This window comes from Tachyglossus aculeatus, chromosome 7, assembly GCF_015852505.1.
Source record: "Tachyglossus aculeatus isolate mTacAcu1 chromosome 7, mTacAcu1.pri, whole genome shotgun sequence".
Classification (NCBI taxonomy): domain Eukaryota; kingdom Metazoa; phylum Chordata; class Mammalia; order Monotremata; family Tachyglossidae; genus Tachyglossus; species Tachyglossus aculeatus.
In genome coordinates, this window is record NC_052072.1 from 31,531,125 (window position 1) to 31,551,362 (window position 20,238).

General features: G+C 43.9%; 1 protein-coding gene across 3 annotated transcripts in view; it reads left to right on the forward strand.

Annotated features, from left to right (window-relative positions):
* HIPK1 (homeodomain interacting protein kinase 1) overlaps positions 1-20,238 on the forward strand; it is a 57,794-nt gene that overhangs the window by 31,643 nt on the left and 5,913 nt on the right. The window contains exons 4-15 of one of the 3 annotated variants that reach the window (XM_038749548.1): positions 1,298-1,417; positions 2,123-2,209; positions 3,730-3,914; positions 4,259-4,421; positions 6,910-7,135; positions 10,905-11,026; positions 12,047-12,181; positions 15,007-15,149; positions 15,592-15,774; positions 16,289-16,501; positions 17,092-17,333; positions 18,673-18,803. In XM_038749548.1, coding sequence (XP_038605476.1) covers positions 1,298-1,417; positions 2,123-2,209; positions 3,730-3,914; positions 4,259-4,421; positions 6,910-7,135; positions 10,905-11,026; positions 12,047-12,181; positions 15,007-15,149; positions 15,592-15,774; positions 16,289-16,501; positions 17,092-17,333; positions 18,673-18,803 — 1,950 coding nt within the window. The remainder of the gene's footprint in view (positions 1-1,297; positions 1,418-2,122; positions 2,210-3,729; positions 3,915-4,258; positions 4,422-6,909; positions 7,136-10,904; positions 11,027-12,046; positions 12,182-15,006; positions 15,150-15,591; positions 15,775-16,288; positions 16,502-17,091; positions 17,334-18,672; positions 18,804-20,238) is intronic. The other 2 variants (XM_038749549.1, XM_038749550.1) reach the window with 2 other exon arrangements.

Consider the following 20,238-nt stretch of genomic DNA (forward strand, 5'->3'; position numbering starts at 1 on the left):
CTGGGCTGTAGAAGGAGAGAAGGGAGGTGAGGTAGGAGGGGATGAGGTGATGGACAGCCTTGAAGCCGAGAATGAGGAATTTTTGCTTGATACGTAGGTTAACAGGCAGCCACTGGAGATTTTTGAGAGGAGGAGTAACATGTCCAGAGTGTTTCTGCACAAAGATGATCCAGGCAGCAGAGTGAAGTATAGACTGAAGTGGGGAGAGACAGGAGGATGGGAGATCAGAGAGGAGGCTGACGCAGTAATCCAGTCGGGTTAGGATGAGAGATTGAACCAGCAAGGTAGCGGTTTGGATGGAGAGGAAAGGGCGGATCTTGGCGATGTTGTGGAGGTGAGACCGGCAGGGTTTGGTAATAGATTGGATGTGTTTCAGTTCTGTTATATTGTGCTCTGCACACAGTAAGTGCTTAGTAAATATGATTGATTTCCCCCTACCCCTTGTAGTGTATGGAGCAAAACAAGCTTATGTAGGAGATGGTGGCTTCCCAACCTTTTCTCTTAGAAGCACACTTGAATCCTGGGGCTGCCTATATATATATATATATATATATATATATATATGGAGAGAGAGAGAGAGAGAGAGAGATATATACTTTCCTCATTTTTTTCCCCTTTCACAAAAAGCATTGTGTTCAGACCAAGTTGTTCTCTTCTATGTTGTTTTTTTTCTGGGGGAAATCACTCCTCGCTTTACATTTTATTACTTAATTCTCTGTGTTTTTAATACTGCTATTCGGCCAAGAATTCCTCATTAGTTGAAAATTTTTGAGAAATATCTTTCCGATTCAGGAATGTAGGTGGAAAAGTCATCATCTTCAATGGTATTTATGGAGTGCTTACTGTGTGCAGAGCACTGTACTGAGCACTTGAGAGAGTACAGTGCAACTGAGTTGATGGACACGTTCCTTGCCTACAATGAGCTTACAGACTAGAGGATGAGCTAAAAAATAGCTTCAGAATCTCTGAGAGCTACTATATGTGAGGTGTTCTGAAGTGCTCTGAACCTTGTATCACTTATTGAAAGTGTCAAGGAAAAGAAATTACAATAAATTACATGTAGAATTTTGAGAACTCAGACCTCATCAGATAATTAGTAAAGAGAAAAATGGGGAAGTGTTGAATAATTATGGGGAGTTATTTGTAGGATTGAATTGCATGGATGTCTGGATGTATAGCTATGTGTCCTCAGTGAACTCTCAATAGAGATCATGACTCTTAATGTGACAAAGTAGCACTAGTGACTTTTTAGCTATGAAAAATTAATTAATGGCTCTTTTTTGGCTTATATTTTCAGATTCGTTACATTTCGCAAACACAAGGCCTTCCAGCAGAATATCTCCTGAGTGCAGGGACGAAAACAACAAGGTTTTTCAACAGAGAACCTAACCTGGGTTACCCGCTGTGGAGGCTAAAGGTCTCACCCCTCATTTTCTCTTTCTCTCTTTCTCATCTCTTCTTTTTGGTTATTATTTCATGTTTGATAATGAAATTATTGTGTAGTATAAATTGGATTGATTTGGCAGGGAGATGGCTTTAAAAATAGATTTCATTCTACCCAGAAGGCCCTAGACCTTGATAAACATATGGTTCTTAAGCAACAATAAGATAAGGTTGCACTGCCTATTTTGAGTAAGTGGCTGCTTCTTGCCCATGTCCAGCAGTAGCAGCTGTGAGAGAAAGCACATAAAATAGGTGGAAGGACCAAAGTAATTGAGGTAATTGTCATTTATTGGGGAGGGCTCAATCTGCGTTACAAAAACCTAACATGTTTTCCAGACCAAACTGTTCTGTCAGTGATGTCTGGTGTATTTCTGGGAAAAGAATAGCTGCCCTTTCTTCTGAATCCCTCCTTATCTTGTAGTATCTGACCCTTAGGCACCAGCAATATCTACCACATATGCTGTTCCAAGAGTAATTGCAGAATTTCCTCGAAATGTTCTCCTCCTGATGAGGTCTGGGGACTGTGCACCCCTGCTTTGTGGAGGTTGAAGCCACCTTTCCGTAACTGGTGTATTGGCCATTTGTAATTTTGTGTTTGGGCTTGTAACGTTTTCAGGCTTTTATACCACAGTGTTTAATATTAAAATGTGAAAATTGCACCTGAAACTATATTTTACAGACTCCAGAGGAACATGAATTGGAGACAGGAATAAAATCAAAAGAAGCACGAAAATACATCTTTAATTGTTTAGATGACATGGCCCAGGTGAGTGTGGAAGCTTTTGAAAGGCAGATCTTTCTTTTTATCTTTCTAGGTACATCTGTTTAACATTTTATAGGATATACTGAGGAGAAGTGATTTGAGAAGTACAATATTTCTACACTATTTGCCTATAATAATTTTTTAATGATATGTAAGTGCTTAGTATGTGCCAGGCACTGTACTACATGCTGGGGTAGATACAGATCAGTCAGGCTAGACATGGTCCATGTCCCACATGGATTTATTTACACAGCTTTAGATTACATATTATAAATTATTCATATTAATGTCTGTCTCCCCTTGTAGACTACTTATTATGGGCCAGGAACATGTCTGCTAATTCTGTTGTACTGTCCTGAGTGCTTAGTTAGTACAGTGCTCTGCATATAGAAAGTGCTCAGTAAATGCCATTGGTTGATTGACATGGGGGTCAGTCTTAATGCCCGTTTTACAGATGAGGTAACTGAGGCACACCCTCATTTACAATTGGGCCTCGGAGGTTAAGCCACTTGCCAGGGGTCACAAAGCAGACCAGCGGCAGAACTGGGACCATAATCTGGATGTCTCCCAGTTCCCAGTCTTATGCAGTTGCTAGTAGAGCATGTAGTTCTTTTTTGCATTTTAAGATAAGCTCTATTATTTTATTGTCTTTTGCAGGTATGGCTGAAATGAATCAGTGGTATTTACTGAGCTCTTACTATGTGCGGAGCACTTAATAATGGTTCTTGTTAAGCGTTTGTTATGTGTCAAGCCCTGTTCTAAGCACTGGGGTAGATACAGGCTAATAGGTTGCATCAGCCCACATTGGGCTCACAGTCTTAATCCTCATTTTATAGATGAGGTAACTGAGACACAGAAGTGAAGTGACTTGTACTTCCCAAGCGCTTAGTACAGTGCTCTGCACACGGTAAGCTCTCAATAAATACGATTGATGATGATGATGACGTGCCCAAGGTCAAACAGCAGGCAAGTGGCAAAAGTGGGATTAGAACCCAGGTCCCTCTGACTCTATCCACTAGGCAATAAGTTCAACACAGACATCCCTTCCATACTCTTTCCACACAAAGGCTGCTTATTGTTGTGCCATTGTGTGTTATTTGTAGTACCTAATGCCATTTTTGATATACAGCGCCAACATTTTGTGAGGTGTTTTTAATTATGTGCAGGTTTCTTTCCTCCTTTCAGAAATAGATGAGTAAAGTACTCTTTGGGGAATAGGGGAAACCTGGTTACTTGAATTTTTGCCTGATTTCCAAATAGATTTTGATTTTGAGAGAAAAAACATTTGCTGCAGTTTTACATTTCATCAGGGAAATAAGTTATCTTGCAATGATTGTTAGATAAGCAGGGCAGGACAAGATAAATTTTGCAAGTTTAGAAGCAGAGTGCATAATTTGTCACTTTTTAAGGTTTCTCTCTAGTTTAGTTTGTCTTGGGTAAGGGAAAAAAATTAATGATAGATAGTACATGATAGAGGGATAGTTAACTGGCTAAACATTTCCCCGATTTTTTTCTTTTGAAAGGTGAATATGTCCACGGATTTAGAGGGCACCGACATGTTGGCAGAGAAGGCGGATCGTAGAGAATACATTGACTTGCTAAAAAAAATGTTGACGATTGATGCAGACAAGAGAATTACACCGCTGAAAACGCTAAACCATCCATTTGTGACAATGACTCATCTGTTAGATTTTCCACACAGCAATCAGTGAGTTTGGGATCATTTTGTTCAATTTGGTGTGGATGATTTCAGGTGGAAGCTTCAATTAGGGCATGTGTGATGTTGTTTTCCACAAACTGTGCACCTTCACTTCATTCTGTTCTGGTATTTAAAAAGGACAATGAAGGGCACATCTGCTGCTTTGTGTTCCCTTTCCTAGTATTAACTGCCTCACTAGAGGCTGATTTTTCAGGAAGCTTTAAAAAAAAAAATTACATGAAGTCCATAATTCGTAGGGTCCCAAGAGTGCAAAGACCAGTCTTCAGTGAGTGTTCTTCCTGGTGTGGCTCTTGACACTTTTTACCTTCCTTGTCTTTTAATTTCCATTTCAGTGTGAAGTCTTGTTTTCAGAACATGGAGATCTGTAAGAGAAGGGTCCATATGTATGATACTGTGAATCAGATAAAGAGCCCATTCACTACACATGTTGCGCCGAATACAAGCACAAACTTAACAATGAGCTTCAACAACCAGCTCAACACAGTACACAATCAGGTATGGGTTTTTTTTATTTTCAAAATTGTTATGGAATTAAACTGATAAACTTCAGGGAAGCCAGAGATTCTGCATTGCTACAGTTGGTGTGGAGGAGGGAAATAATGATCTTTAGGGATTATAAATTTATGCATAATAGCCTTGCATATGGATTTTACTGGGCCTGAATTGATCTAATCAGCTTTCTGAACTACATGAAAAGAAAAAAACTTGTGTGTAGCAACCCTGCTTGGTGGGCTTTCCCACAGAGAATGTCGTATGTGCCTCAGGACCAAGAATCTACATGGAATTGCTTGCAGTAATAGATAGTACAACACCGTTATTATTCATGTTCTTGTGCAACCAGTACATCAAGCACAAAGGCAGCAGATGTGCCGCACATGGTGAAAAAAGTTCACATAAAATTTACAACAGGTCTTACTCTGGGTACACAGCAATCTAGAAATGATTTTTCTAAAAAAAATTTCTGTACATGTCTCCCCACTCCTTAAAAACCTCCAGTAGTGGGGTATTTAATGGGGTATTTAATTTCCACCTCAAACTGTTCCCTACCTGCTTTAGAGCACTCAGTCAGCTCTGTCTCTCACCCATCCTTACTCTTCTCTTACTACAAGTCAACTTGCATAGTTCATCAAGGTACTTACTGTGCCTTGATCTCACATCTCTCCATCAACAGTCAGTTGCATTTATTGTGTGCTTACTGAGTGCTGAGCACTTTACTAAGTGCTTTGGAGAGTACAATATAAGCGTTCATAGACATATTCCCTGCCCACAATGAGTTTATGGTCTACAGGGGGAGATAGACATAAATATTAATAAATATAAATATAGTATAAATAAATAAGTACATAAGTGCTGTAGGGTTGAGGGTAGGATGAATAAAAGGTATAAATCGAAGTGCGAGGGTGACATAGAAGGAATTGGGAGAAGATGAAAAGAAGACAAAGTCGGGGAAGGTTTCTTGGAGAAGATGTAAGGGTTGGAAGGTGGAGAGAATGATTGTCTATTGGTTATGAAACAAGAGGGAGTTCCAGGCCAGAGGACGTGGGCAAGGGGTTGGCAGTGAGATAGATGAGAAAGTATAGAAAGTAGGTTCGCATTAGAGGAGTGAAGTGTGCGGGCTGGATTGTAGTAGACCAGTGAGGTGTAACGTAGGAGGAGGCAAGGTCATTGAGTGCTTTAATGTCAGTGGTGAGGAGTTTCTGTTTGATGTGGAGGTGGATGGGCCATCACTGGAGGTTCTTGAGGAGTGGGGAGACATGGTCTGATCGGTTTTGTAGAAAAACGATCCGGGCAGCAAAGTGAAATATCAACTGAAGTGGGGAGAAACAGGAGTCAAGGAGGTCGGCAGGGCAGGAGAGATTAAATGCTTGGATTAACACCTTGCTCACGCCCTCCTTCCTGCCACGAACCCCCTCCCCCTTCATTATCCAACAAGACCTCCACTCTCTGTATTTTCAAAGCTGTTCTAAAATCATATCTGCTCCAGGAAGCCTTCTCTGACCAATCTGTCATCTTTCCACCCTTTTCTCCTTCCCTTCTGTCACTTAAATCCATACCCCCTAAGTACTTTGATATTCACCCCACCCTTCAGCACTTACATATGTGTCCTTTTGCCCTGTTGCTTTCCCCACTTATAATTTATTTTAATGCCTGTTTACTCACAAGATTTTAAGCTCCTGGAGGGCAGGAATCAGAATAGTGCTCAGCGCTTAGAATAGTGCTCAGTGCTTAGAACAGTGCATCGGTGCTTAGAACAGTGCTTTGCACATATTAAGTGCTTAATAAATGCCATCATTATTATTATGTCTACCAACTCAATTGCACTCTCCTAAGCGTTTAGTGCAGTGTTCCATATACGTAAGCACTCAATAAAACCTTTGAGTACTTCTTTCCGCACCATACTTAAGTGGATTTTTTCATTAAACTGTTTTATCAGTCAGTGGCATTGTATTCGAGCACTTACTGGGTGCAGAGCACTGTACTAAGTGCTTGGGAGAGTACACTACAACCAAGTTAGTAGATATGTTCCCTGTCCACAACAAACTTACAGTCTGGCTTGAAGATTCGAAGGTTAGCTGCCAGAGAAGCAGATTTAATTTATTTCTAGCTGCCTTTGGTAGTGGAAATTTCATTTTATCTTTTGGACCAACTCCATTCAGGAAAAAAAGTTTGTTTCTATTCCTGACTCCTTAAGAAGGAGTCACTCTCCAGATCTTAGATCTGGTAACTTTTTGTTTAATAAGAAGAGGTTGGGAAATACCCACTTGATTCAGAGTCTCTTGGAATGATTTAAACTCTCGTTGAAGTTAGAGATGTTTGGAATCTTTTAAGCAGAAAGATAGTTATTTCAAAAGCAACTTAACCCCACAGTATGTTTCAGCTCTCATGGTAAATTTTGAGCAAGCATTTTAATTTATAAGCCGAGAGATTTTAATTTATATCAAAGTGCCTCCACGCGTACATCTCTAATAATTGTGTTTTTCAGGCCAGTGTTTTAGCTTCTAGTTCTTCTGCAGCAGCTGCTACACTTTCTCTGGCGAATTCAGATGTCTCGCTACTCAACTACCAGTCGGCTCTCTATCCAACATCTGCGGCACCCGTCACTGGAGTTACTCAACAGAGTGTTTCCTTGCAGCCTGGAACCACCCAGATCTGCACTCAGACAGATCCATTCCAACAGACATTCATTGTGTGTCCACCCACTTTCCAAAGTAAGTGGAGAAAATTCACCTAGGTGTTGATTTGACATTTCAGGTTGACATATCTGCCCAGCAATGTTGGGCTTGTTTGGGCCGATTATTCATTGCAGAGTTTCTGTAGTCGTTTCTGGTATTGCCTGTTGCTCCATTGGATTTGCTTTTTTCACTTAATTTTACCTGTAATTTTTCATTTAAATTACAGGTAGGAGGGAGAAATAGAGATGCTAAAGTGCACGTATAAATGCCTAAGGGAGATTGGGGGGGAGAGGATTTCATGGGGAGAGGTGTCCCACCTCGTGCCTGAATGCCCTTCAGACGACAGACGATCATTTTCCCCACTTTCAAATTCTTATTAAAAGCACACCTCCTCCAAGAATCCTTCCCTGAGTAATCTTATTTCCGTATCTCTCTCTCCATTCTGCCTCCCCCTTGCACTTGGACATGTACATTCACCCCTCCTTCAGTCCCATAACACTTATTTACATATCCGTAATTTATGTCTCCCCCCCAGACTGTAAGCTTATAGTCGGCAGGGAATTTGTCCACCTATTTGGCTGTACTGTACTCTCCCAAATGCTTAGTACAAGCTCTGCAGCATAGGAAGTGCTCAATAAATACAACTGATTGATTGATGAAAGGAAAGGGAGATCCAGGTAGGGGCCAGGATGTGGGCAAGAGGATGGAGGTGGGAAAAATGAGAGTGGGGCTTGAGAGGAATGAGGTGAGGTGGAGTGGGAGAAGAGAGTACTTAATTAGGAGGGAGAGAGCTAGTTGAGTTCCGTAAAGCCAGTGATTGTGAATGTCTGCTTGATGCAGAAAGGAATGGGTAACAATTGGAGGATTTTGAGGAGTGGAGAGATATGTATGTAGAACTTATGTTTTAGAAAAATAATTCAGACAACAGAGTGCAGTTTGGACCAGAGAGGGGAGAGACTGGAAGCAGGACAATTGGTGGGGTGGACGATGCAGTCGTGAAGCCAGAACATTCCAAGTGGCTGGACCAGTAACGTGGTTATTTAAATGGAGAGGATCCTGGAAATTGTGGAGGAAGAACCAACAGGATTTGGTGACAGTAATGCCAAGGTTGTGAGCTTAAGAGATGGGAAAGATGGTGGGGTTACCAACTGTGATGGGGAACTTAGATGGAGGAGAGGAATTGGAAGAGGAGTTTTAGAAATAGTGAGCTGCGGGTGTCAATGGGACACGTACTTAGATGCAACCTCGAGATAGGAGTGTATGTATAATTTCCAGGGAAGGAGGTAAGGAGTCCTCTGCATTGAACCTTGAGATTCCTCCAAACTAAGGGGTTGGAAGGCAGAAGAAGTGTGGGCGAAAGAGAGGGAGAGGTATCAGGAGAGACCGTGAAAGAGAAAATGTGACTAGACAGTGTTTTAAGGAGGAGGAAATGGTCCACAGTGTAGAAGGCAGCCCAGAAGTTGCAGGCAAAGTGGACAGATTAGAAGCTTTTAGATTTGACAAGAAAGAGGTTATTGGTGACTTGAGAGAGAGCAGTTCCATGGAGTACAGGGGATGGAACCCCTGGATTGAAGAGATTAAGAAGGGAAGTGGAGACAGCAGGTGTATGCAACGTATTTGAAGAATAAGGACAAGAAGAACAGAAAGCTTATTTCCTAAGAAAAGGAGGGACAGATTTGAAATTGACCGACTGATATGAATGATATATACATCATCGATTCTCATTCAGCAGTAGGGTTCAGAGAAAGTATTTTTTAGGATATGGAGATGTGGGTGTGTTTGGAGAAAGCCTGGAAGGGCCTTATGAATATGATTAGCTGAAGATGACAGGGAGAGAAGAAGAGTGAGTGCAAGTGTCTTTAGAGTGTGAGAATGAGTGGAATCAGAGGAGTGGGTAGAGGGACTAGACTTTTGAGAGCAAGCAGGAGAGCTGCTCTAGAGAGATGGATGATAAAGTGGATGTGGTGGAGGGGAGGCCATTTTGGGGACCTCACAATTGATGGTTTTGAGTTTTGTCTACAAAGTAGTTGGCATGATCAGAAGAGAGAATGATGGGGGAGGTGGAAGCCCAGGAGTTTAAGGGAAGCATAAAGGCCTGGGATAGTCAGTGGAGGAGGAAAAATAATGTTGCCAAGTGGTAGAGAAGGCAGAGTTATGACAGGTGAGGATGAATTTGAGAGGACTGAAGTTGGCTTGGTTCCTGTTTGTTTTTTGTTGTTTTTCCCAACAGTGTTGTGTGGCACAGGCACACAGCATACTGTGGAAGTGATCCAGGGTTGGAGATTGGTCGGGGGGAGATTAGTTGAGGGGCAAGGGAGTTGAGATCAGCAGAGGGAGTGGAGGGTGTGGATTTGTGCATCGAGAGAGGAGGCTGGGGAGGCATGATGACCTGAGATAAATGGAGGTGATCTAGAGATATGTGTGAGTTGGTTGTGGGCAGGGATTGTCACTCTTTACTATTGCATTGTACTCTCCCAAGCTCTTAGTACGGTGCTCTGCAACCATTAAGCACATAATAAATGTGATGAATGAAAGAAGGCATGGGATTTCAGAGTTGGTAAAATTAGGAATGGTATAATGACTAGTGTGTCCATGCTGGTGAGAGGATGTGGTGGTGTGGATCAGGAGGTCTTGGGAATTGAGGAGAGGAAAACAGACGACTGGGGGAGGTCATCATGAACGACCTTAAGGATGTTTTGTGTATATTAATGTCTGTCTCCCCCACAGACTGTGACCTTCTAGACTGTGAGCCCACTGTTGGGTAGGGACCGTCTCTATATGTTGCCAACTTGTACTTTCCAAGCGCTTAGTACAGTGCTCTGCACAGAGTAAGCACTCAATAAATGCGATTGAATGAATGAATGAACTTATTGTGGGCCGGGAATGTATCTGTTGCTGAATTGTACTCTCACAAGTGCATAGTAAAGTGCTTGGCTCACAGTAAGTACTCAATAAATACGACTGAATGAGCGGTGAGAAGAGGTGTCAAAGATACTCAGAAACTTGGAGATGGGGCCAGAGCCGGGAGGTAGGTGATAGGAGTGTCAAAGAAAGAAAAGATGAGGTGGTAAAGTGGAGCAAAAGTAGCATTGGGGGCTGAGGAGGAGGTTTACTCCTCTCCCATTCCCCATGAGTCAAGAGGACCCGGAGAAGTGAGGTCCTCTCGGATGAGAGAGCGGCACAGGAGGCAATATTGTCTGGAGTGGATCAGATTTCGGTGATGAGAGGCAGATGAGAAGGGAATGAGGATGAAAGGGATGTTTTGCAGGCCATATTAGTTGGAGATATGGGGTAAGGAGGAGAGGTTGATTTTAGGAGGGGTGGAGATGGGATAGATGGGACTGTGAGCTGACTGGGGGCATTGCTGGGGATGGTGATTTGGGGAGATGGCAGGGATGTGAGCAGAGGGTGGAGTCGAGAGGGCCGTGGTGAAGCCCTGCAGTTCCTAGCACCTTGTTTTGAGAGAATGCGGTTTAAAAGGGACACTCCAAAAGGTTTTGAGTTTGGCAGGCTGTGGACTCATGCGGGGCATAGAAAATCAGGGTCGGTGGATCAGCGGTGCTTCATGAGGTTTCTGGATCTGTCAGGCCACGGAGCTGGCGTTGGTTTCTCTGGAAATTTCACTGAGATAGTAAGAATGCTGATTGCTGAATAAAGCCTGACATAGGAGTAAGTGTTGCTTTCCTTGTCTCCCGAGAAGCTGGCCGCTCCCGAATGTCTTCCAAGGGTTAAAGCGTAGTGGGGGTAGGGAAGTAGCTTTTAAAGAGTCAGAGATGTGATTTAACCATGCTGTCATTCCTAATAGCTGGACTCCAGGCAACTACGAAGCATTCTGGGTTCCCGGTGAGGATGGATAATGCCGTTCCTATTGTACCCCAGGCACCTACGGCCCAGCCTCTACAGATCCAATCGGGAGTCCTCACCCAGGTAAAATACCTGTTCACTTGCTGTCCCAGTGCCTCTGGCCTAGGTAGAACCAGTTCGTTGGTCCTTTGGATCGGTGTCTGCTCTGACTGTAAGCTCTGTCTTGATCACAACGCTGTGGATTTGAGTGGAAACTCCTTCAAGTCATTTATTTGGACACTCCTTCTGAATGACATTACAGTTTTGCCAGTACATTCTGTAGTGTTTCAGAGGCGTGTGTGTGTGTGGATACGTCCTGCACATCAGGAAATCGCAGTCCCCTAACTGGCACTTCTCCAACCTGAATGGACACCCCACACAACCTGAGTACACAAGTATCACATTTTCTTCAAACCATATTGAGCACTGGCATCGATTTCCTGGCCCCTCTGCTTGGTGAGCATTAATTTAGCCAAGTTAGAGTGTCTAAATGACATCCTGATGCTACTAAAGGCCGTATTTTCACTCTTCCTCATGTGCCTGTCAGATCAGAATAAGAATTATTAGTCCTTTAGATTATCCTTGGGACTGCAACTATGAGTCCAGGGAGGCCTGAGAAATATACAGATACGTAGACCATCACATTTTTTGTTTTATGTGAATACGATTGTGGCCTTAAGGTGTTCTGAAATCTGAAAGGCTTTTCTAACTGGGGCGGCGGGGAGAAATTATTCCCTGGGTGCCTTAAGTTATTGAGTTTGACAAAAGTAGTATGTTTCCAAATCCACCTTAGGAGTTTTTTTTGTTTTGTTTTGTTTTGTTGTTTGTTTTTGTTTTTGTTTTTCTTTCTTTTTGTTTTTGCTCTTTTCCATTTATTTTGCTCTAATGGTGACCGCTGTGGAGAGTTGAAGGGAGTGGTGGTTCTGGGGTGTGTGTGCGTGTATTTGTGTGCGTGTGTGTGTGCGTGCATATGTGAGTGTTTTGATGACATGAAACCACTGAAGTGCATCCGTAATAACCCGGGGGGGTGAGTTCCCTTCTGAACCCAGTTAACCTGCCTCAGTCTGTTTGTTTGTTTCACTCACTGCCTAATCTACGTTTCAGGGAAGCTGTACACCACTAATGGTAGCAACTCTCCATCCTCAAGTAGCCACCATCACACCGCAGTATGCGGTGCCCTTTACTCTGAACTGCGCAGCCGGCCGGCCGGCGCTGGTTGAACAGACTGCCGCTGTACTGGTAATTCCCTCACTTGATTGTGTTACTAACGGAGTTTCTTTGGTTTCTTTTCTTTTCTTTCTTTTTTTTTTCTGTTGGTTTTTTTTTTTTTTTTTTGGTTTTGTTTTTATTCTGGTTTGTTTTGTTTTTTCAAACTTGAACTTTGCAGAGGGCATGGAAGCATGTGCCATCTTGTGGCTGTGTTCTTGCTACATCTTAATGTCTCGTTGTTTTCCTCCCAACATCTGCTGAAGCACTGTCTGACTCTGATGTTCAGTGTGGCTCTGTAAAGATTCCAGGTCCCTTGATTGTTACTCTTTACCGGCCTAGTGCGATAAAAGCTCTTCGAATAACCTCAGGAGAGCTGTGACTGTTCCTCTGCTTACTGTCTTCACTTTACTATCCGATCAATAAAATAAAGGAAATGGCCTTTAGCTTGGCTCTGCTACAGGTACCCGGATGGCCAAATTTGAACTCCTTGGCAAGTTAGCTGCGTCTTTGTTTTGCTGTTTTTCAAGCTTCTTTGCACGTAGAAATGTTTAAGGTGCTTAAGCTTCGGTTAAACCTTTTAATGCTAGTAATGCTTTCTAATTTTTTGCTTCAGCAGTTGATAGTAACCTTCTCTGAGCACACGAAGATTAAACCCTCTGTCCTTTAATTACTTGTAATCAATCAGTGGCAGCTTGCATCGTCCTGTTAAAGAAGTTGCTCCCTACAGATGCTTTTAGATATTTCATTTCTTGTTTTGAAATTAAAGGTGAGCTGAATTTTAGGGTGTATGAGGTCATCAATTTGGCAGTGAACTCTGATTAATAAAGGGACATATAGCTTTTGAAATGTCTGAGTTGGTTCCCAAATGCTTCATTTGTGGTTGACGGCCCGGCACGAGTAGTAAATATAACGATGAGGATCGTAAAGGTTCAGGAAAAGGATCAATTGTGTTAGGAATTGCCAGTCAAACCTATTTTTGTTTAGTCTGTTTTTCAGTGCTGGGGATTGACCAGTGGAGTAATGGGATTCCCTCCCCAATTCCAATACTGATTTCGTAAACCTCAAAATCAAATCCGAGAAGTTCCGAAACTCTCGTTTTGTTGTCCTCATGTTTCTTTCATTGGGTTGAACAAGTCGTCATTGAATGTTGAGATTTTTTTCAGTGATGTGTCATATCCACCTCCCTGTCATGCTTCTGTTCCCCTTCTCTTCTTTCTCATCTGCCCCTCCCTCCTCCATCTCCCTCCCAGCACACCATATATATACATTCTGGTTTCTGTCAGCGCACAAAGTCTTAGTCATTTGACTTACCATGCATCTGTGGGAGAACAGACCCCTATCTGTTTCCAAATTAGACAATTCAGTGACTTTAGATCTGGATACAAGGTGGTCAGGTACACGCACAACTTCCTCCAATAAAGATGCTGGCTCAAACTTGCTCACCTTTAGTTAAAAGTTGAGAGTGTTAAGCAGACACTTCTCATTTGCCGCTTTGCCTAAGTTTGCACTAGCCATTTGCTAAGCTTTGCATATTTTTGTCCTTCCTCTGTCGAAACAGTTCGTCGCTTGGAACACCAGATTTCTGCCTCACGTTGGGATGTTTTTTCTTGCTCTGTATTAAACTACATGCTTTGTCTTGTGCAGGTGTTGGCTTTTGGAAAGACGCATGGTGTGACTTAACATATTTCTCTTTTTTTTTTTATTATTCTGCTTATGATAGCAGACCTGTTCGCAGTTTCTCTGCTTTGAAGCCTTCTTGATTGGAACCAATATCGGTACCAAGTGGATCTGTTACTTGCAGAAGTATTTTTAAATGCTGTGTGTTGATGGGCTTGCAGTCTGAAATTCAAGAAGCAGACCTGTATGTCTCAAAGCACCATAGGTGTATTGTACTGCAGAATTTCAGTCTATGTAGGAAGTTCCTAAATCTTAGTTCAGTTTTCTGGGAAATTCCAGAATTTCCATGATCAGAGAAGGTGTCCAGCAACTTAATCCTACAAACACTGAATGTGATGTGTCTAAGGAAATTGGGAACACCAGTTTCTGGGTAGTGGTAGGTTTTTGTGAGAAAAACATATTTCATCAATGGTGTTGAAAATTGTTTTTTAATTTCTACATTGAAACCTCATAACATGCTCTTTGCCGTGAATCTAGAAGAATAATTTTCTTCACTTATTTTAAAATATTCTTCAATTATTACATAATAGGTTTTAATTAATGGTAGAGGACGTGCTTCACTCTCAAAAACCATTGCATTTCTCAAAAGATTATTTGGCCTTCATTCCACAGAAGTATTTGCATCCATATCTTAGCTCCCCTTTGCTCAAAAATACTTTTTTAAAATCTAAAAAAAAAAAAAAAAAAGCAGTGGAGTGGAAAGTTTTAGCCTGATTTTTTTTCCCCCTCCTCTCAGAACTTAAATTCTAGAAATTAATTGAATTTTATGTACTTCAATGTATTAGAGGTCTTATTCTTTCAAGGAATAATTTCCTAGGGGTTTTGCAGCAAAGTTATTCTGCATTGCTGGGTTCTGCCTATTAACACTCTTGGCACTTTTTCTCTGCAGTTCAGTAGAAAGTTCCCTCCCCTCAGGGTTGCTGTCTTCAGTTTGGAGGTGACCGATGGCTGGGAAGTACTGGGAAATAGCAGAACGTTTCCTTTCTCTAGTGACAAGATTGAAAGAAATGCAGTTTTGGGCCCTCTGATTTTTTTTTTAATTTTTAATCTCTGCAAGATAACAATCCACCAGTAACTTTTATTGAACAGACTTCCTTTCATTTAAAAAAAAAAAAAGAGCAAAGAAAAAGAAAGCCAGATGAGTCAAATCTTGGTCTCTGTGTTGTGCTTCCTTGCAGCAGGCCTGGCCTGGAGGAACCCAGCAAATTTTGCTGCCTTCAGCTTGGCAACAGCTCCCTGGAGTGGCCCTGCACAACTCCGTGCAACCCACAGCGGTGATTCCGGAGACGATGGGAAGCAGTCAACAGCTGGCGGACTGGAGGCAAGTGACCTGAGTTCCCTCTAGGGAAACTGAGGAAGAGGGGGACCCCTCCCCCCCCTTAGGTTGTGGAAAAGAAGGGGAGAGAGGGGAAAGGGGAGAGGAAAATGTGGTCCGTCGTAGGAATTCTTTTAGAGGTGGTCGTTCGCCAAACCAAGCAGGAGGACATTATCTTTTGAAAGCTGCTAATAAGGGAAGGGCTTGTTTACTCTGAGTCCCAAGTTCAAGGACAGTCTGTGCCAGGTTTGAAGAATTCCTCAATCAGCAATTTCAGAAAGAAAACACAGTGGGAATTTAAGCCTCGTAATCCACATGCCCGAGCTACCAAAAAAAAAAAAAGCCCAACACAAAACTGCTTAGTTGCCTGTTAACCCCTTCAACTTGGCTTTCCTCCAGTCAGCATTCTGGAGACTCAGTTTCTCTCTGTTCCTTCCTGTTGGTGCAGGAATGCCCACTCCCACAGCAACCAGTACGGAACCATCATGCAGCAGCCCTCCTTGCTGACCAATCACGTGACTCTGGCCGCCGCTCAGCCCCTGAATGTCGGCGTGGCTCATGTTGTTCGGCAGCAGCAAACCAGCGCTCTTCCCTCAAAGAAAAGCAAGCAGCCTGCTCCAAACTCTGCCAAGTAAGCCTCATTTCAAGAATGTTGTCTAGAGTTCTGCCTTTTAGCCCCATTGGTATGGCGCTCAGCAGTAGGCTGGTACGGCAAGGGCGACTGAGTGTAAATGGGTACAGTGTCATGTTAATGGGGGAGTCGATCCAGGGATAATGTTTGCCTTTTTCACTCCATCTCCTCAAACTCACCTGTCCGAATGTAGGTTAGAGGGAGTCCCAGCTTGGTCTGTGCTTCCGGTTTTATTCCACTTCGGGTTTTGGCTGGTTTCACCCCATTTTTGGCCCACGTTCCAAAGTGAGTCCAGTCCTGTGGCAGAGAAAATGAGAACAAAGGTGGCCTTTTCCATACCAGCGGGCCCTGGCTCTTTCAGCAGTTGATCTTCCTTGCGATTGTTTCCCTGGAGTTCAGTGTATCAGTTTAATTTTCAAAGACAAAGGAATTGGGAGTTGAGTGGGACAGGGATGAGCGTGTTCTGCGGGGTCAGCAACTAAAGACCTTATTCCTGGGGGGTCCCTTTCTCTAGAGCCACCTCCACGTTGGACATCCTCCCTTCCCAAGTGTATTCACTGGTTGGGAGCAGCCCCCTCCGTACCTCTTCGACCTACAACCCCCTCCTCCCCGTCCAAGACCAGCACCAGCCCATCGTCATCCCCGATACTCCCAGCCCCCCAGTCAGCGTCATCACCATCCGCAGCGACACCGACGAAGAGGAAGACAGCAAGTACAAACCGAACAGGCAAGGAGGGGTAGATTTGGGATGGGGCTGGTACCAGGTGACTGGTAAATTTGGGCATTGCGAGTGGACGCAGAGGAAAATCAGATTGGGGTCTTGGCGGAAACCGGATCAGTCTCCCAGATGGGGTACCTGAGAAGGAGTGAGCAGATCTGACTGCACATTACCCTATTGGCAGCTCAGTCGTCTTAAATGGTGGTCCTTGAAGATGAGTCTGCAGGGTTTATTAGCCCACTCTGCCTGAAGCTGCCTAACCTCAACCGTCTTTATTGCTTCTGGGCTGGTGGAGTAAAAACCTGGGCGAACGACAGCGAAACCCTCCATTTAGACTGTGAGCCCACTGTTGGGTAGGGACTGTCTCTATATGTTGCCAATTTGTACTTCCCAAGCGCTTAGTACAGTGCTCTGCACATAGTAAGCGCTCAATAAATATGATTGATGATGATGATGATGATGAAAGAGGGTGTGTACAAAATCTGTTGGGATTGAAGGCCCCAGAATGCAGCTGTCCTCAGCTGCTCAAGAGGAACCTCCATTTTGGGTTTTGCTGAAGAGAGTCTCAGTGTTTTTTTCTCTCCCTCTCTGTCCCTCAGCTCCAGCTTGAAACCACGGTCCAACGTCATCAGCTATGTCACCGTCAATGACTCGCCAGATTCCGACTCCTCCTTGAGCAGCCCGTACTCCACAGACACGATGGCAGCTCTGCGGGTCAACGCCGGGGGGTTGCTGGAAGTTCCTAGCCGTGTTCTGACGGATGGCGCTGGCACTCGCACTATCATCGTGCCACCCCTCAAAACCCAGCTCAGCGACTGCACTGTGGGGACCCAGGTTTCAGGTGTGTGTGCCCCGACTCGGCCGACGGGTGCCTCGGGAACACCGAGCTCCTCCTTTCCTCATCAGTAAAGGAATGAAATCCTCCCTCCCTGTATATCCCTCTTTTTAGTTTCACAATAGAGACTTGTAAATAGAATTAAAAAACCCTCCTCCAGTCTTTCCTTCATCTCCCCATTGCCACGTTACTGACTCCAGGAGTGACTTGAGGAAGGATAGGATGGACTGTGGCTCATACTTGCCACTTTAAGATTCTTAGCCCGCTGCTTGATTTCTTTTAGTCCCCGGGCTTAATGCCAGGTTAGGTAAAAACAGGACCCAGGAATAACTCCTCCCTCCCCCTCCCCACCTCCTCCTCCCCAGGGTGAAGATGTCTGTATGAGCCTTGAATCAGGAAGCAAATGCATAACTCAACTGATGTCTATCATTTAACCCACATATTCAGAGTGCCACTAAATCCTGTCGGTTCTGCCTTTGCTAAAATCTGCCCTTTCCTCTCCATACAAACTGCTACTAGGGTGATCCTATCCCTCCGTGACTACTGCATCGGCCTCTTGGCTGACCTCCCTGCTTCCTGTCTCTCCCCCCTCTAGTCCATAGTTCCCTCTGAATCATTTTTCTAAAAAAATGTCCATGTCTTCCCACTCCTCAGGAACCTCCAGTGGTTGCTCATCCACCTCTGCATCAAACAGAAACTCCTTACCATTGGCTTGAAAGCACTCAATCACCTTGCCCCCTCCTTCTTCACTTTGCTACTCTCCTACTGCAACCCAGCCCACACACTTCACTCCTGTAATGCCAACCTACTCACTGTACCTTGATTCTGATGGGTCTCACCACCGGCCTTTCACCCACATCTCGCCTCTGGCCTGAAACTCCCTCCCCATTCATATCTCCTGGAAGATTACTCTCCCCACCTTCAAAGCCTTATTAAAATCACATCTACTCCAAGAGGCCTTCCCCTACTGAGTCCTGATTTCCCCTACTCCCTCTCCCTTCTGGATCACCCTTGCACTTGGATCTGTACCCTTTAAGCATTTGATTTTCACCCCACAGCAGGTATGTACATATCCATAAATTATTTACAGTAATGTCTGTCTTCCATCCATAGCATGTAAGCTCTTTGTGGGCAGCGAACGTGTCTACTAACTCTGTATTGTACTCTCCCAAGCGCTTAGTAGGGTGCTCTGCTTACAGTAAGTGCTCAATAAACAGGACTGATTGGTTCATTCGGCTTCTCCTGGGAAGGTGCTCGAGAAAGGGGCAGGTTTACCCAGTTCTGTTGTGGCGATCATATTCAGTAGCAATAAATGTTCATCTGAAATTTACCTGGCATTTTCCAGGCCTCCTGACCAGCAAGACCAAGCCAGTGGCTTCAGTGAGCGGGCAGACATCCGGATGCTGCATCACCCCCACGGGGTACCGATCCCAGCGAGGGGTGACAAATGGCGTGCAGCCCCTCAACCTCAGCCAGGTAAGCAACTGGGGGCTGTTGCTTTCCGTTCAGACACCATTCTGTTAGCCCCTGAAGAAATCCAGCTCTGGATGGACTGCTGAATGGTTCTGATTTTTAAAATGCAAATAAAGCCCCTTCTGGTGAACAAACTCTTTATGATGTGGCCTGTGCTGAGAGAGAGAGAGAGAGAGAGAGAGAGAGAGAGAGAGAGTGTGTGTGTATGTGTGTGTGTGTGTGTGTGTGTGTGTGTTGGTGGGGGGAAGTTTGTGGGGGGCGGGAAGGGCAGTCTTATAACTGTGTGATCAGAGTCAACCCCAGGTTCCCCATGAGCTTGTCCCAGGGGACTAGATATAGACCCAGAATGTAGGGGGCCAGTTATGTTCAGGTCACTGGCTCAGAATCATAAAACACTTTGCTCAGGCCTTCCTTGGCCCCCTTCCCCTGCCCTCTTCCCCCCTCCTTTTTCTAATAATAATAATAATAATAATAATGATGGCATTTATTAAGCACTTGCTATGTGCAAAGCACTGTTCTAAGCGCTGGGAAGGTTACAAGGTGATCAGGTTGTCCCGGGGGGGCTCACAGCCTTAATCCCCGTTTTACAGATGAGGGAACTGAGGCCCAGAGAAGTTAAGTGACTTGCCCAAAGTCACACAGCTGACAATTGGCGGAGCCGGGATTAGAACCCATGACCTCCGACTCCAAAGCCCGTGCGCTTTCCACTGAGCCACGCTGCTTCTTTTTTCTCTTTCTCTCCCTCATCTTCCCCCACCCCTCATATATGTCTGGGTCTTCTTAGAGACTCTTGCTGTCACACACTTCTCTCTCTTTGTATGTTTCTGTGTGTGTTTGTGTCATCTTAGAAGCTCTCATGCACTTTTGCTCTCTCACAAGTGGATAGAGCTCAGGTCTGGCAGTCAGGAGGTCATGGGTTCTAATCTGGGCTCTACCACTTATCTGCTGGGTGACTTTGGGCAAGTCACTTCACCTCTCTGGGTCTCAATTACCTCATCTGTAAAATGGGGATTGAGACTGGGAGCCACACCTGGGACAGCCTGATCACCTTGTATTCCCCCCACCCCTCCAGCATTTAGAACAGTGATTTGCACATAGTAAGAGCTTAATACAATTATTATTATTATTATTAATTTGCTTTTATCCACCCCAATGCTTAGTACAGTGCCTGGCTCATAGCGCTTAACAAATACCATAATTATATATAAAGAATATATAATTATAATATGTGTAATATATAATATAAATAATAAAGCTCTACATTACACACACACACACACGCATATATGCATATATTATTATTATATGTGTATATATGTGTGTGTGTGTGTGTAATGTAGAGCTTTTAAAAAGACAGAAGAGTGTTTTCTTCGTATATTTTTCCCTGTAAATTGTCATAGAACAATCAGGGTCTCTACAGGGTCTCTACTGCCAACCG